The sequence below is a fragment of the Hylaeus volcanicus genome, chromosome 4, assembly GCF_026283585.1.
Source record: "Hylaeus volcanicus isolate JK05 chromosome 4, UHH_iyHylVolc1.0_haploid, whole genome shotgun sequence".
NCBI lineage: Eukaryota > Metazoa > Arthropoda > Insecta > Hymenoptera > Colletidae > Hylaeus > Hylaeus volcanicus.
In genome coordinates this window covers 13969303-13981810 of record NC_071979.1, presented here as the reverse complement: position 1 = coordinate 13981810, position 12508 = coordinate 13969303, and the positions used below count along the sequence as shown (strand labels likewise).

The 12508-nt window shown below is 32.5% G+C and overlaps 2 protein-coding genes across 3 annotated transcripts in view; one reads left to right on the top strand and one right to left on the bottom strand.

Annotated features, from left to right (window-relative positions):
• Window positions 1-802: 802 nt before the first annotated feature.
• On the bottom strand, window positions 803-11527 carry LOC128875975 (S-adenosylmethionine synthase). Of its 2 annotated transcripts, none has more exons than XM_054122044.1 (10): window positions 11338-11527; window positions 9505-10072; window positions 8116-8193; window positions 6352-6474; window positions 5699-5811; window positions 3648-3791; window positions 3230-3448; window positions 2746-2928; window positions 2484-2617; window positions 803-2288 (listed from the first exon to the last, which is right to left on the bottom strand). In XM_054122044.1, exons 2-10 carry the CDS (start codon window positions 9617-9619, stop codon window positions 2183-2185), a joined length of 1215 nt encoding a protein of 404 aa, XP_053978019.1. In that variant the 5' UTR covers window positions 9620-10072; window positions 11338-11527; the 3' UTR covers window positions 803-2182. The 2 variants fall into 2 exon arrangements, with proteins under 2 accessions (XP_053978019.1, XP_053978018.1); XM_054122043.1 differs by lacking the exon at window positions 5699-5811 and adding an exon at window positions 4936-5048.
• Window positions 11528-11661: 134 nt separating this feature from the next.
• The window catches only part of LOC128875972 (phospholipase B1, membrane-associated-like), a 42349-nt gene continuing 41502 nt past the window's right edge, over window positions 11662-12508 (top strand). Inside the window, exon 1 of the mRNA XM_054122039.1 lies at window positions 11662-11869. The gene's annotated coding sequence lies outside the window, so the exon portion shown is untranslated. The remainder of the gene's footprint in view (window positions 11870-12508) is intronic.

Sequence of the window (12508 nt, the reverse complement as noted above, 5' to 3'; positions counted from 1 at the left end):
TAAAGTGATGGAGCACAAGCGTGTGCTCTTTATATATATATGAAGCAGCTACTTTAAATTGTCTTAGATGACTAAAGAAAGTAAATCAGGGAATTAGCTTGCGTCAGAAAAATAATTTATTAGGTAAAACCATGCATGATGTTTATACGATTGCTCAATAAAATTTAAGATGACATTTTTCTTATTATTACTATCATTAAAAATAAAGAATTAGGTTTTTACAACATAGCGTATTGCTTTATTTTCTATATTACGTTACTTCGTTGGAATAATTGTTTCTGCTGTTTAGGCAGTGTATTATAATGTTAATAGATGATGATTAGCATCTTACTCAGAATTTATCTAAATACACTATTTAATGTATTACCCAAAGTAGACAGATATAGTAGAAAGATAGTACATTATTTCGTTAAAATTGTTATGCGCCTAAAAACTTTTACTATATCTACACCACATTTTTACTTTCATTCTAAATCAATTCAATTTGCTAAATATTACAAATCATATATGTCAATTTTAATATAATAAAACATAAAATAATGTGTAAATTACACATATAAGAGAAGTCAAATTGTCTACATAAAACGTTTCATTTAGCTATCTAGAAGGAACATAATGTCATGATAAAGCGTATAAAAGTTACTTGAATAGTTCCATTACAGCATAGTTCACAGTGTAACAGAGCTCTTAATTTTGTGTCTCAACTTAATATAATATCGTCTATTTATGTACAAATGAAATACCATTTTCAGGAACAATAAGGATTTGTTGGCAATCGATAAATAACTTGGAACAAAATGAATAAAATGAAAAACAATTTATTAAAAAATCCTTTTTATTATGACTTGCATATGATGATCTTATTTATCTTTACATTGCCAATACCGTTACACAATAAATCGTTACATTAATCTAACAGAAGGAAATTACTAAATTTCATTTACATTTTTTGTTGATGTTTAAAACATGATAGTCACAAATTTTCACACTACACTTTGAAAAAGTCGTATAATTGTCGAGCTCCGCCACACGATCTTTACGAGACCTCTATAAAATAAAGGTCATACATTTTCGATGTTGCATTATTTGCTATACATTGCAAGATCGACAATGTCTATTACAATTATCTATTAAAATGGAGCAAAGAGAGAAATACATATATAAATATATGAGAGTTAGTAGTATCGCTGTTATTTAAATTTGAACATAATTAAGAAATTTTGTCATAAATTATAATTAAGCAAATTTAAATGAATGCGATAGCATTAACTCCTGGCCAATATTATACTGCTTTGTATCGTACAGATTTTAAACAATATGAAAATTAAGACTGCCTGTATTTGTCATTTAGATTGATTTGCTTTCCCATTTTGCTAAAATTAATGTACATAATCGTTATCAGTTTACATTTGCACTCGAACTGTTAATAATTCTAACGATAAAACATACATGAAAGCTCGATTATTATTGACTGAAATTACTGGTAAAAGTAAACGCAAACTGTTTAAAATGTTACATGTATACTTCGAAAGCAAAATGAACGAACGTCGAAATTTCATGTACGTTCGCAAAATACTAATACCGCTAAAAATCTGAGAGAACATTTTCATCTCAAAGTTTCATTTAAAGGTACGGCCCGATGTTACCAATTTACACATTTTTCAAATGTTGAACACCTTTCGTTAAAAGTATTATTGTTCTTTTATTCTATTTATTTCCAACACACACCACTCACGAGCCATAGAAATGAGTCGTGCCCATTGGTAAATAAAGTACCTTCCGCTATTATAACCGATGCACGAGTAGGCAACAGACTCACAATAGGCTTCATTCACCTTTCCCTTTGTCAATAGTTTCATGACTTCCTATGATGGATAAACTTGGATTCGTTTTCCAAAAAATAAAGGAAAGATGACTGTTATCGTCTGCATGCTGGATTAACAAAATTTGTACTATACCACACACAGTACCAAGTATCTTGTGGTGTGGAAAAAAAAAACTAACGTGTCATTCTTCCTGGTAGTACTAAGTTGGCAAAAGGAATTGATGGACTCTTGGCGAATGTAGCGCGGAGGTCGAAAAATCTCGGAAAACGTTTACGAGATATACACGCATATTTAGAGCGAGTTGGTAGACGTTCTAAGGTAAGAAACGTCAAATTGATTTAAAATCCATGTTCTCATCAATCGAGAATTAGTGTTTTTGGCTGCTCCCAAGTGAACCCTTCTCGGCCGAAGTGTCCATATGTACTGGTTTGTTGGTAAATAGGATTACGGAGATTCAACTCTCTGGAACAATCACATAATTGCTATCTTCAAAAACAATCCTCGGTATAAACAATATTATGAAATACATATTATTGCAATCATCCTCAGTAAACGTATTTTTACATCATGGCATTCAAGAGTAGCAAATACTATATAACATCATTGGATAATTGTAAACTACGAATTTTTGAAATATAATAAAAACGTTTTACTTACTTGACGATTTTTCCAGGCCGTAAATCGAAGTTTTTGTTGACTATATCTAAAAGTTCATTTTGAGACAATTTAGATGTGCCATAGTCAAAAACTGTGATTGAAAGAGGTTCTGCTACTCCAATAGCATATGAAACCTAAAGATTTGATAAAATATGTATCCTTTTATAATTATTATGAAATATTTTAATAGAACACAATAAAAGAATTGTGTTACTGTTTATTTTAAATTAGTAATAATAGTTACAATATCGGTGATTTATACCTGTACAAGACACCGTCTGCATATACCAGCCTTTACCAAAGATTTAGCAACCCATCTTGCTGCATAAGCAGCAGATCGATCAACCTTTGTGAAATCTTTTCCAGAAAATGCACCACCGCCATGAGCTCCCCAACCACCATAAGTGTCTACTATTATTTTACGTCCAGTAAGACCAGCGTCACTCTATAAGTAGAAAAAGATGTATCGTACTTGTAATGTATGTTCTTGTTTTTAATTTGTTTGATTTATAGTTGAATTATAGTATTTATAGTTTCTTTTATATTAACTTTTATATTATATTAAATAAATAAAATAGAATTGAATGTGTTATTAAAAAATGATGACAGATATGTTTAAAAGCACGATGTATAACGGCTGGCTTACAATTAACCGGACGTAACAATAATAAAATTATCAAATTTTGGCAGTGATACAGCCGGTTAAAGTGACGAGTTAAATGTAATATGACGAATTTTCATCTTACCTGTGGTCCACCAATAATGAACAGCCCGCAAGGATTAACATGGAAGATCGTTCTGTCATCTAGGTACCTTGCCGGGATTACTTCTTTAATGACATTTTCCATAACTGCTTTGCGTAACTCCTCCAAACCAATTTTTTCACTGTGTTGTAACGACACAACCACTGTGTGAACTCTTATAGGTACACAAGCACCATGATCCATAAGATACTCGCAAGTAACCTATTTTATAAATTTTTATTGCATTAAAAATAGTTCTTTTTTTATGATTAAACAATCGATAGTATTATGGTAAAATATATTCTCAGCAAATTTTGTTCACATCATGGCACTCAAGAGTAGCAAATACTAAAAATAACATCATCGAATAATTCTATGTTAGTTTAGATATAGAACATTTCAATGAATATATTTAACAAACCTGTGTTTTTGAATCTGGTCTTGCCCACCACAATTCACCGCTTCGCCTTAATTCTCCGATCTTCTGATTCAATTTATGTGCCAACACAACAGTTAATGGCATACATTCGTCTGTTTCATCTGTTGCATATCCAAACATCAGACCCTGATAGAAGAATTTGAGTTATTCCAGCTAAAATTTACGAGATATAAACTTGAAGCAGGAGACAGATTTAATCAATGTCTTTAATTAATTTGCGATATTATACAAGTGTATATAAATATATATACAGGAGATCAAAGCATTAATAAAGAACATAGAACACAATGCATACAACATACATAGCTTAATAGAAAATGTTAAGTTATTATTTACATTTGTAGTAACTAACTAATTACAACCATAATATATTATGGTAATTTATTTTAAAATACACAAAAAAGGTGCCACACAGAGCAGAATTATAACCGAGCAATATTAGGGTAACTAAATTTGGTAATTTTTACTTTGACTGTTTCCAGCACACGCACCAACGATTGTGTGAGTTAAAAACAGTGAAAAAACATTTAGAGTTAGTTGATTGGAAAGAGTATTGATACACATATCAACTTTTTCAACACTTTCACGGTTTTGATATGCAATGAATTTCATAATGTTTATATACTTCTCGTGTAGTATATAAAAATTAATTTGTAAAAATGATATCGTGAAGGAGAAACGAATATGAATGAGACATAATAATGGTACCTAAATTCGATAAACTGTTCCATGAAGAAATATGTTTTATTAGACACAGTTTGGCAATAGTAGTAAGGAACATTCTTGATAAAGAAATAATTTGTAGCACCAATTACTTTGATAAATAATATCAGGAGAACATAATTCTGGAAAATCAAAATATGAATTTGCTTTAAACACAATCATCACAAGGATGAAATGTGTAAAGACATTATGAGAAATAAACTAAAATAGGAGAAAGAAAACACAACATAGAAGTTCTAATGGGATGTGCATGCCTTCACCACAACTAAACTAAGGCAACAACGAGAAACTAATATTTGATACAGCAAAGCTTTCGCAATATAGGAGAGACAGCAGAAAAGACTGCAGGACGATAGTAGCTGCTACTTCTACAGTAGTAAGAATGCAAAAACATTATACTTAAAATATCAAACATTCATTAAAAGTAGAAAGAGAAATTAAAAATATTTATATGTTATTTAGAAAGCTAAGAAAGGATAACTAATAGCATAGATATATAACAGAAAGAAGAACAGAAAGTTCAAATGAATGATCAATGCTAATTGACCTGGTCTCCTGCGCCCACTTCTTCATCACTACGGTTTTCATGAACTCCTGCTGCAATATTTGGGGACTGAGCATCAAGCGCCAACAGAACGCTGCAGAGTTTGTAGTCAAAACCTGTAGAAATTATATGAGTGAGATAAAAATGTCCACTATCATGAATATTAACACTGTCTCATTGAATTGGCATTTCAGACAGTACACATTCCAGTGTATCGTGCTTTCTTGGATAATACCGATCCTAAGTATTAAACCTTGCAAGTTTGATAGAATATAATAATCCATTACTTAAAACAAAAATTGAAAACAATTTCTAGCCAATTATTTTCTATGACAACACCATTGAAAATGTATTTCCACGATATACTATAAAACACCAAGAGCCTACTTAAAAAAGATGTATTTGTGTCGGATAACTTTTCCGTAACTGATAAATAAATATGACTGCCATGGTCGTTTAATGATGAGTTTTCCGGAAAGTTGTGGAAATGCAATATCGTGGTTGAAATCATTCATATATTAAATTCCCTGATAAACCAAGTCTTCTTATATTTAGAAAATATAGAGTAGATATTTATAGCAATTCCATATAACATTCGCTCACATACAGTTTCACACATTCACACTTAACAGAAGGGAAGTGTATGTTATAAAAAAACACTATAAAATATATTGTAAGAAGAAAAGGAAATGGTAAAGCAAAAAAGAAAGAATGTTATTGAATTATATGGCTGCTCTGCGGCACGGGCTGAGAATGGGTTATGTACCTGATCACCTGCACCCACGTCCTTCTCTTCCCTGTCCACATGAACACCATCAGCGATATTTGGAGATTGTTGTTCGATCGCCACCAAAAGGTTCAACGTACGCCAATCGAATCCTGCCACGATCACGATATGCTTACGTTACATATTCATACGTATTTTTTTTTGCGTATTGCTTCCAAAAGATAATGAGCAGGATATTAGTTATCCAATCGATCGAGTCATGGAATTTTCTCAAGTCCAACATTTTACTAACGTGTATGTAGCGTAAAGCACATCCTTTCAATATACAAATACACACTTTGTTTTCACGACATATAATAAGACAAATATGTGGGAAGCATCTTAAAATTCATACATAGTGCTGGAAGCTTTCGTGCCATGATTCGACCGTGTATTTGTAAAATCAGATTCTGGAGAACCAAATGAGGCGAATTTTAACGAAGGATAAGCTAATAAATTTTTCATCCGGCCACAGGGCATGTGTATGTCATATGGAATGTGGAAACTCCATATGTTAGCAGGGAAAATTTTTAAATGTTTTAGATGTATAAGATAAAATAAATTCAACAAAATTTTAAGGATGCCAAAGGGTTTAGCAAACATACATCACTGAAAAGAAGAGAGACAGGATATATAAATGGAAGTATTTTTACCTTTCGAGGAATCATCATAGCCAATATGTTTAACAGTGTCCCGAACAATTTTTTGATAATCGACCACAGCTTTTGATGTTATTTCTCCACACAGCAGTACCATTCCCGTTTTTGTCACAGTCTCTGAATTATAAAAAAGTAGAATATATAAAAAAAACTAAGTCTAGAAATTAACATAGACATTAAACAACAGAAATAACAGTTTACTATACACACTGATGTCGGTATTTATGTTGATGTTATCATATTATAGGAATATCCTATTTTGTTGAGTTATAGTGGTGTTTTGATTTAACTTTTTAGGCAGTACCAGAATTTATATTAACACGTTCACAGTCCTGTATCCTGCATTTGGGTAACAGCAAGTTTTACTTGGATATCCATACCCTGTATATAGGGCACATCCAAGAATAGAATCCAGGGATCGACAACCTTTTGAGTAAAAAGCTAAATTCCGCATTTAAAAAAAAAATTAAAAAAAAAAAGAAAATAGAGAACTGCATATATACATAATATAGTATGTATCCTTACATATTATATGTATATCTTTATATGTATATAATCTTACATATACAGGGTGCTTTAAAGAAATCAGAATGGTTAATATTTCATGAGAAAATGAAACTATTAAAAAAATGTTTTTACAAAAGTTATTTGGTTTAAATGGACAAATTGTATGGTATAAACAACTTTGTTTTAAGTAAAGTAATAGGGAACATTTGAAAAATAAATACATTTTTTTAAATGGAACCTTATATATTTTTATCTGTACAAATATAATAGCATTTGTTTAGACAAATTCAATTCAGATAGTTGAACAAGGATATAAACTGGAATGTTGAAAAGAAGGTACTCTACATAATATTTAATTTGCTCCAATTTAATTTTTCATGGATTTCATAATTACATTTCTTCTTTTTTAAAATTTTTAAATAAGGAACAACCAATAAAAAAATCACATTTGATTAAAACAAGAGGTGGAATTGCTACATGTAATATAAATAAATATTAATATGATGCAATTTACTAAAGTTATAACTAAATGTTTACCAATGTGAATACTCTTAGAAAAATATTCATTTTCAGATGCACTGGTTCTATACTTTATTGCAAACACTTGTCATGAATGTTACATTTGGTATTTATAGTTTTTACTCTTCTTACTTTTTAATCTTCATAACTAAATAATTGAATTAAATGTGACTATGAAAGGATACATCACGTAGTAGTGTGTGTATATTCTTGATTTTATGTGCACATATGAATTTATATACATACTTAATAGGAAGTTTTATAGCTATAGTTATATTAAAAAAGTTATGTAGTATGCTGGATTGTGTACTGCAGCTCATAAAAGTAAATTATTTTCAAATTTCTCGTTAATTTTGTATTCCTACAGTGTCACTTACAAATATTAATCAGCATCAACTCAATTTACTGTATAAACCATTTAGGAAATATCAATTAATTTTGTTACTATTGAGAAAGATAATTAGATTATTACTGTTATTGCAAAGGACTAGTGAAAGCATTTAATGAAGATGATACATTCGTTTCTGTTAGAACTTTTCTCCTATTTAATATAATTCAAAGCATCAACTTAAATACAGACACAATTGTAAGTATTGTATTAAGTACTAGATCTCTTTAGATTTCTGTGTTTCAAAATTAACTCAAGGTTAAACCAACTAGCTTATAAATAGCAGTTATAACATGAACAGATTGGAATCATTGAAAAATTAAGAATATTCCAAGGGAACTTACCACAAGCCACTTTTGCATCAGGATCTTGTTTTAAGTGTGCATCTAAAATAGCATCACTTATTTGATCGCACATTTTATCTAAAGAAAAATGTCAGTATGTAATTACAATTGTAACAATATAAAACCTTTTAATGTTCAAATAAGCTGATAATGATATAAGCTATATTTTTAATTAATATAAACGTTTAAATATCCATTAAGGTAAATAAATCGGGGGTGTAATATAAAGAAATGATGCATGAAATCATCTTGTCAATACAGAAATCAATTTTTTATTGTAAGTTATGTCAGCGAATAGACAGTTGTAGTTGAAAAAGGGTATAAATTCGAAGAAAAATTCATGAATAAGAGGAAAGATCATCTAAATTCAGTTTGCCAATGTCGTGAAGACGACTGTTAAATGATGCAATGAGCGGATCCAATTAAGTGTATATAAATTTTACGTGAATATTTAAACAATTGTCTACTCGATGCATATATTGAGCAAAATTTGTGAGGAATGATATAAAAGGGAAATTGAATTCATAGAATATCGTAGACCAGATTTCATTATCAAGGAGGAGCACATGGCGACGCCGGAGGCGCTCGGGTTATTTCGATATTAGCTCGAGGCAATGTGATCGCAAAAAGGTTAATCGGGATTTGATATATCGATATTCATTTTTTTAATTATATCGAAAAAACGATCTAAAAAATTAAACGGGGTGCAACATAACACCATTTCTAGAATTCGGAGTTTTTAAGGAAAGTATGAAAGCACGAAGGAAGGGTAGTAGATTTGTGGTGTGCGCACGCAGTATATGTATATGCAGGGCCGAGTTAAGGTGCGCGTTTTAGGAGGCTACAGCAACCCGTGTTATCTTAAACATTTTTATTACTATTGTTTTTGAAAAAATAAATTAAATATTTCTTTAATCTCTTCGTATTCACATTCAGATGCAATACTTGTCCTAACGTCTAAATATCATTTTGTTTAATCGCGACTTATCGTAATGAACATATTTACAAATAATACATAAAGTTTACAGAATAATCATTGAAAGTGAACAATATAAATTGTATCTAGTTTGTATCGAAAACGATATCGCGAGCACAAAGAAATTAATTGTTACTAGAGTTACAACAAATAAATTGAATTTTTCTCTAACTTTTCTTCTCATTTTGAAAATATGGCCAGGGACCTCACCATGGCCCGTAGCCCCAGGGGTCCACGAAGTCTTATTCAGTCCTGCATATATATATATATACACATATAATGTGGCCATGTTCATCGAGTTTCATGGCGGCACACGCGACTCACCGCGCATGGAAACTTGGAAAGAAGTCGCGCGAGATCAGCTGAAATACGAGCCAGTTATGAGACGAACGCATACTTTTCGAGGTACCTACCTGGATGGCCTTCGCCAACGGACTCCGAAGTAAACAAAAAACTGGTGTCCTGTTGCAGCTCGGGCGGCGTGTGCCCGTTCGCGTATCCGTTCATGTGGTGAGCGGTCTCCGGCATTTTCCTCCTTTTCGTGGTCGTCGCTAGGGGCTTTTGTTCTCGTCTGCTGCGCTCCGATGCTCTGGCCACGTGCCGCGACTTCCTTCGAACGTTCGACGCGTTTGGTGTTGTTAAAGATCAGCGGAAACAAGCGAGATACGAGTCTGATCTCTACACCCTACTTTGGTTCCGCACGAGCGAATCTAACACCAGCACAGCACAAAACGTAATAGTCGAAAGAGCGCGAAGCTAATGTACTATGGAACAGTGTTGAAAGTAAAAGAGACTCCCCGCTCCCTGGTGGCCGCTATTTATAACCACAGAACCTCGTCGCTCCGTTCGGTTAATCTCGTGTCACGTGATGCGCAGTTACCCGGGAGTCGACGATCGGCGCGGAATTTGATTCGACTCGCGTGGCTCCGAGCTGTTTTTCACTTTCGCGCTTCGACGTCTCCGTCCACGTAATCTTTGTAACTGCAAAAAATTCGTTTTTAATGTAAACACTGGTTTGTTGCAAACGTTTAGAAGGAATCGAATCGGAGGAAATACCGATTTCATGATAATTTCAAACATAAAGTTAATGAAAAGTTGTCTGTGTCTTTTCACCATTTACAATATTTCTATATATTAATCCGCTCAATACCTTGGAGCTGATATATCAGCTTCTTAATTATCCGTACAGTTACACCATGCATACAAGAGATTCATTTTTATCAAATTAACTTTAGTAAAATTTGTTGCGTTCAATATGAATATGAATGTTTAAACACGTTTAAATATGCATGACAAAGGATTTCTCAAATTGATTTGTGATTCTGCAATTCCTTTTGACAAGTAATCAAACAAAACATTTACCAGAAACGAGTTTATCACTAAAAGTAACTATTTCCATTTTCACCAAAATGTAAAATTGTTATTCTAACAATTCTATTAGAATCATTTTCGTGTATGCTTTGTGTTTTCAATACAAAAGTATACATTTCATCAGAATTCTTTTATAATGCTTCAAAATGAATGTTTGTACTAGTACATAACTATATTCCTGACAGTTTATCGGATTACTCGATATACTGAGAAAATGCTGATGTAGAAATTGAAGAAAATAATAGCGATCTCTGACCATAAACAACAAACATGCAAGAGCATTTTGCATAGTGCTCCAACAAATATTTGACGTTATTTGCGAAAACTATGAAATGTTATTATTTTTTTTATTCAAAATTACAATACATATAATAAAAATCCCAAATAAAATAAAATTTGCAATTTTACCGATAAATTAAAAATCATTTGATTTTATTGATTTTATCTGCCACTATATGGTAAAACTACATTGCTTTAAAACATTTTATTTTAAATATCTAATCCTCGTAGATAGGCAACATATGTATCGGCGCTGAGGCGTTCGACAACTGAGATTTAACCGGTACGCAATGTGTTAATATAACGATTGAATAAAATGTTCTGGTCGAAAATTGTTTGGTACGAATTATTAGTTATAAATTCCATCATACTTTCATTGTCGTACTCTTTTTACAAACGCTATTCGCGTTGTATAAATAACACTGCACGGTTTAATAAACGGATCAGAAATAGTTATATAAAACGTCAGCAATATAACGCAACGCACACGAGTTTTTTAATCACGCGATACTTCCACTGATAGCGCGGTCATGCGAATTCGTAATCTCCCATACGAACCCACTATCTTAATCGAATTAAGAGTATCCAACCGTTACCTCCGATTCGACGCTTTAGTTCCTTTCAATACCGAGAGATCGCTGGTTTTCAATTCCCTCGAATCGAACAATTTTTGAACTGTATTATATGGATAGCCGTGCCGATGAACTTTGGATCCCCGTTCGGAGGTCTTCGATTATTATCAAATCGCGGTAAACACGCTTTGTGCATTACCCTCGAAAGAACAGAATTTCTACTGAGCAGATGTTGCATATCAGTCAGACTTTTATACTATGTTGTGAGAGCTCCCTCCACGATTCGATACCATTCGAGTGGGGTTGCAAGAACTATTCGTGTGACGATGGATTGGCACAGTGTACATACGTGTAATTGTATGGGCCGTTGAAGAAAGCGGAGAGAAACGATCAGCGGTATGAAATAGCGAACCGATAAAGATTTTTTCAATGCAAATTTCACCGTTGTGCATTTCAATGAAAAAAGAGACTCTGACGTTCGTACGGATTGGCCGAGTGAACGAATTTGTGAGTGAATGAAAAATAGCTGTCAGAGTATCTTCGCGAACTTCTCCTGGTAAGCTGAGCTCGTCAATAAAGCGTCACTGCGAGATAAGAGCCGATGCATTTCGTAGCTTTCTTCTTGGCAGTTTTTGAACGCTTAGGGGAGACTGGGGTCAATTGAAACGTGGCTCAATAGAAACAAGCTAAATAACTTAAAGATGATTAGCGATAGGGATAGGGCGTCGAAGGGAAAGAGGACCTGAGTTTTCGTATCTAAACCTATCAGTAGGTATCATAGATTTGAACACTTGAAACGTTTTTCGGCGTTTTGCTTTTTTAATGGGAAAAGTAAGTTTTCTAACTGTTCTTATTTTGTTCCTTAACCCAAAACAGTTGTTCCTCTTTCTGTGTAATTTACATTATAATATTAGGGTGAACCAATAGTTCGTGCGATTTTTACGTTGTTTCAGTTTGTGCAAGTTTTTGAAGTCATTAAAATTACTTTATATACAAGTGTTATGTCATTTTGTGGCTTTTGAAAAGCTTTTTCATATTTAATTATTAGCTACATTCATTTATTGCTCGTTTATCATGGAAAATTTTGAAATTCGAGTACTTTTACGTTACTACTGGAAGCAAGAGTTTAAAGCTACTGAACCAGCAAAGAAAATATTATATTCAATAGCTTTAAACTCTTGTTTCCAGTAGTGAT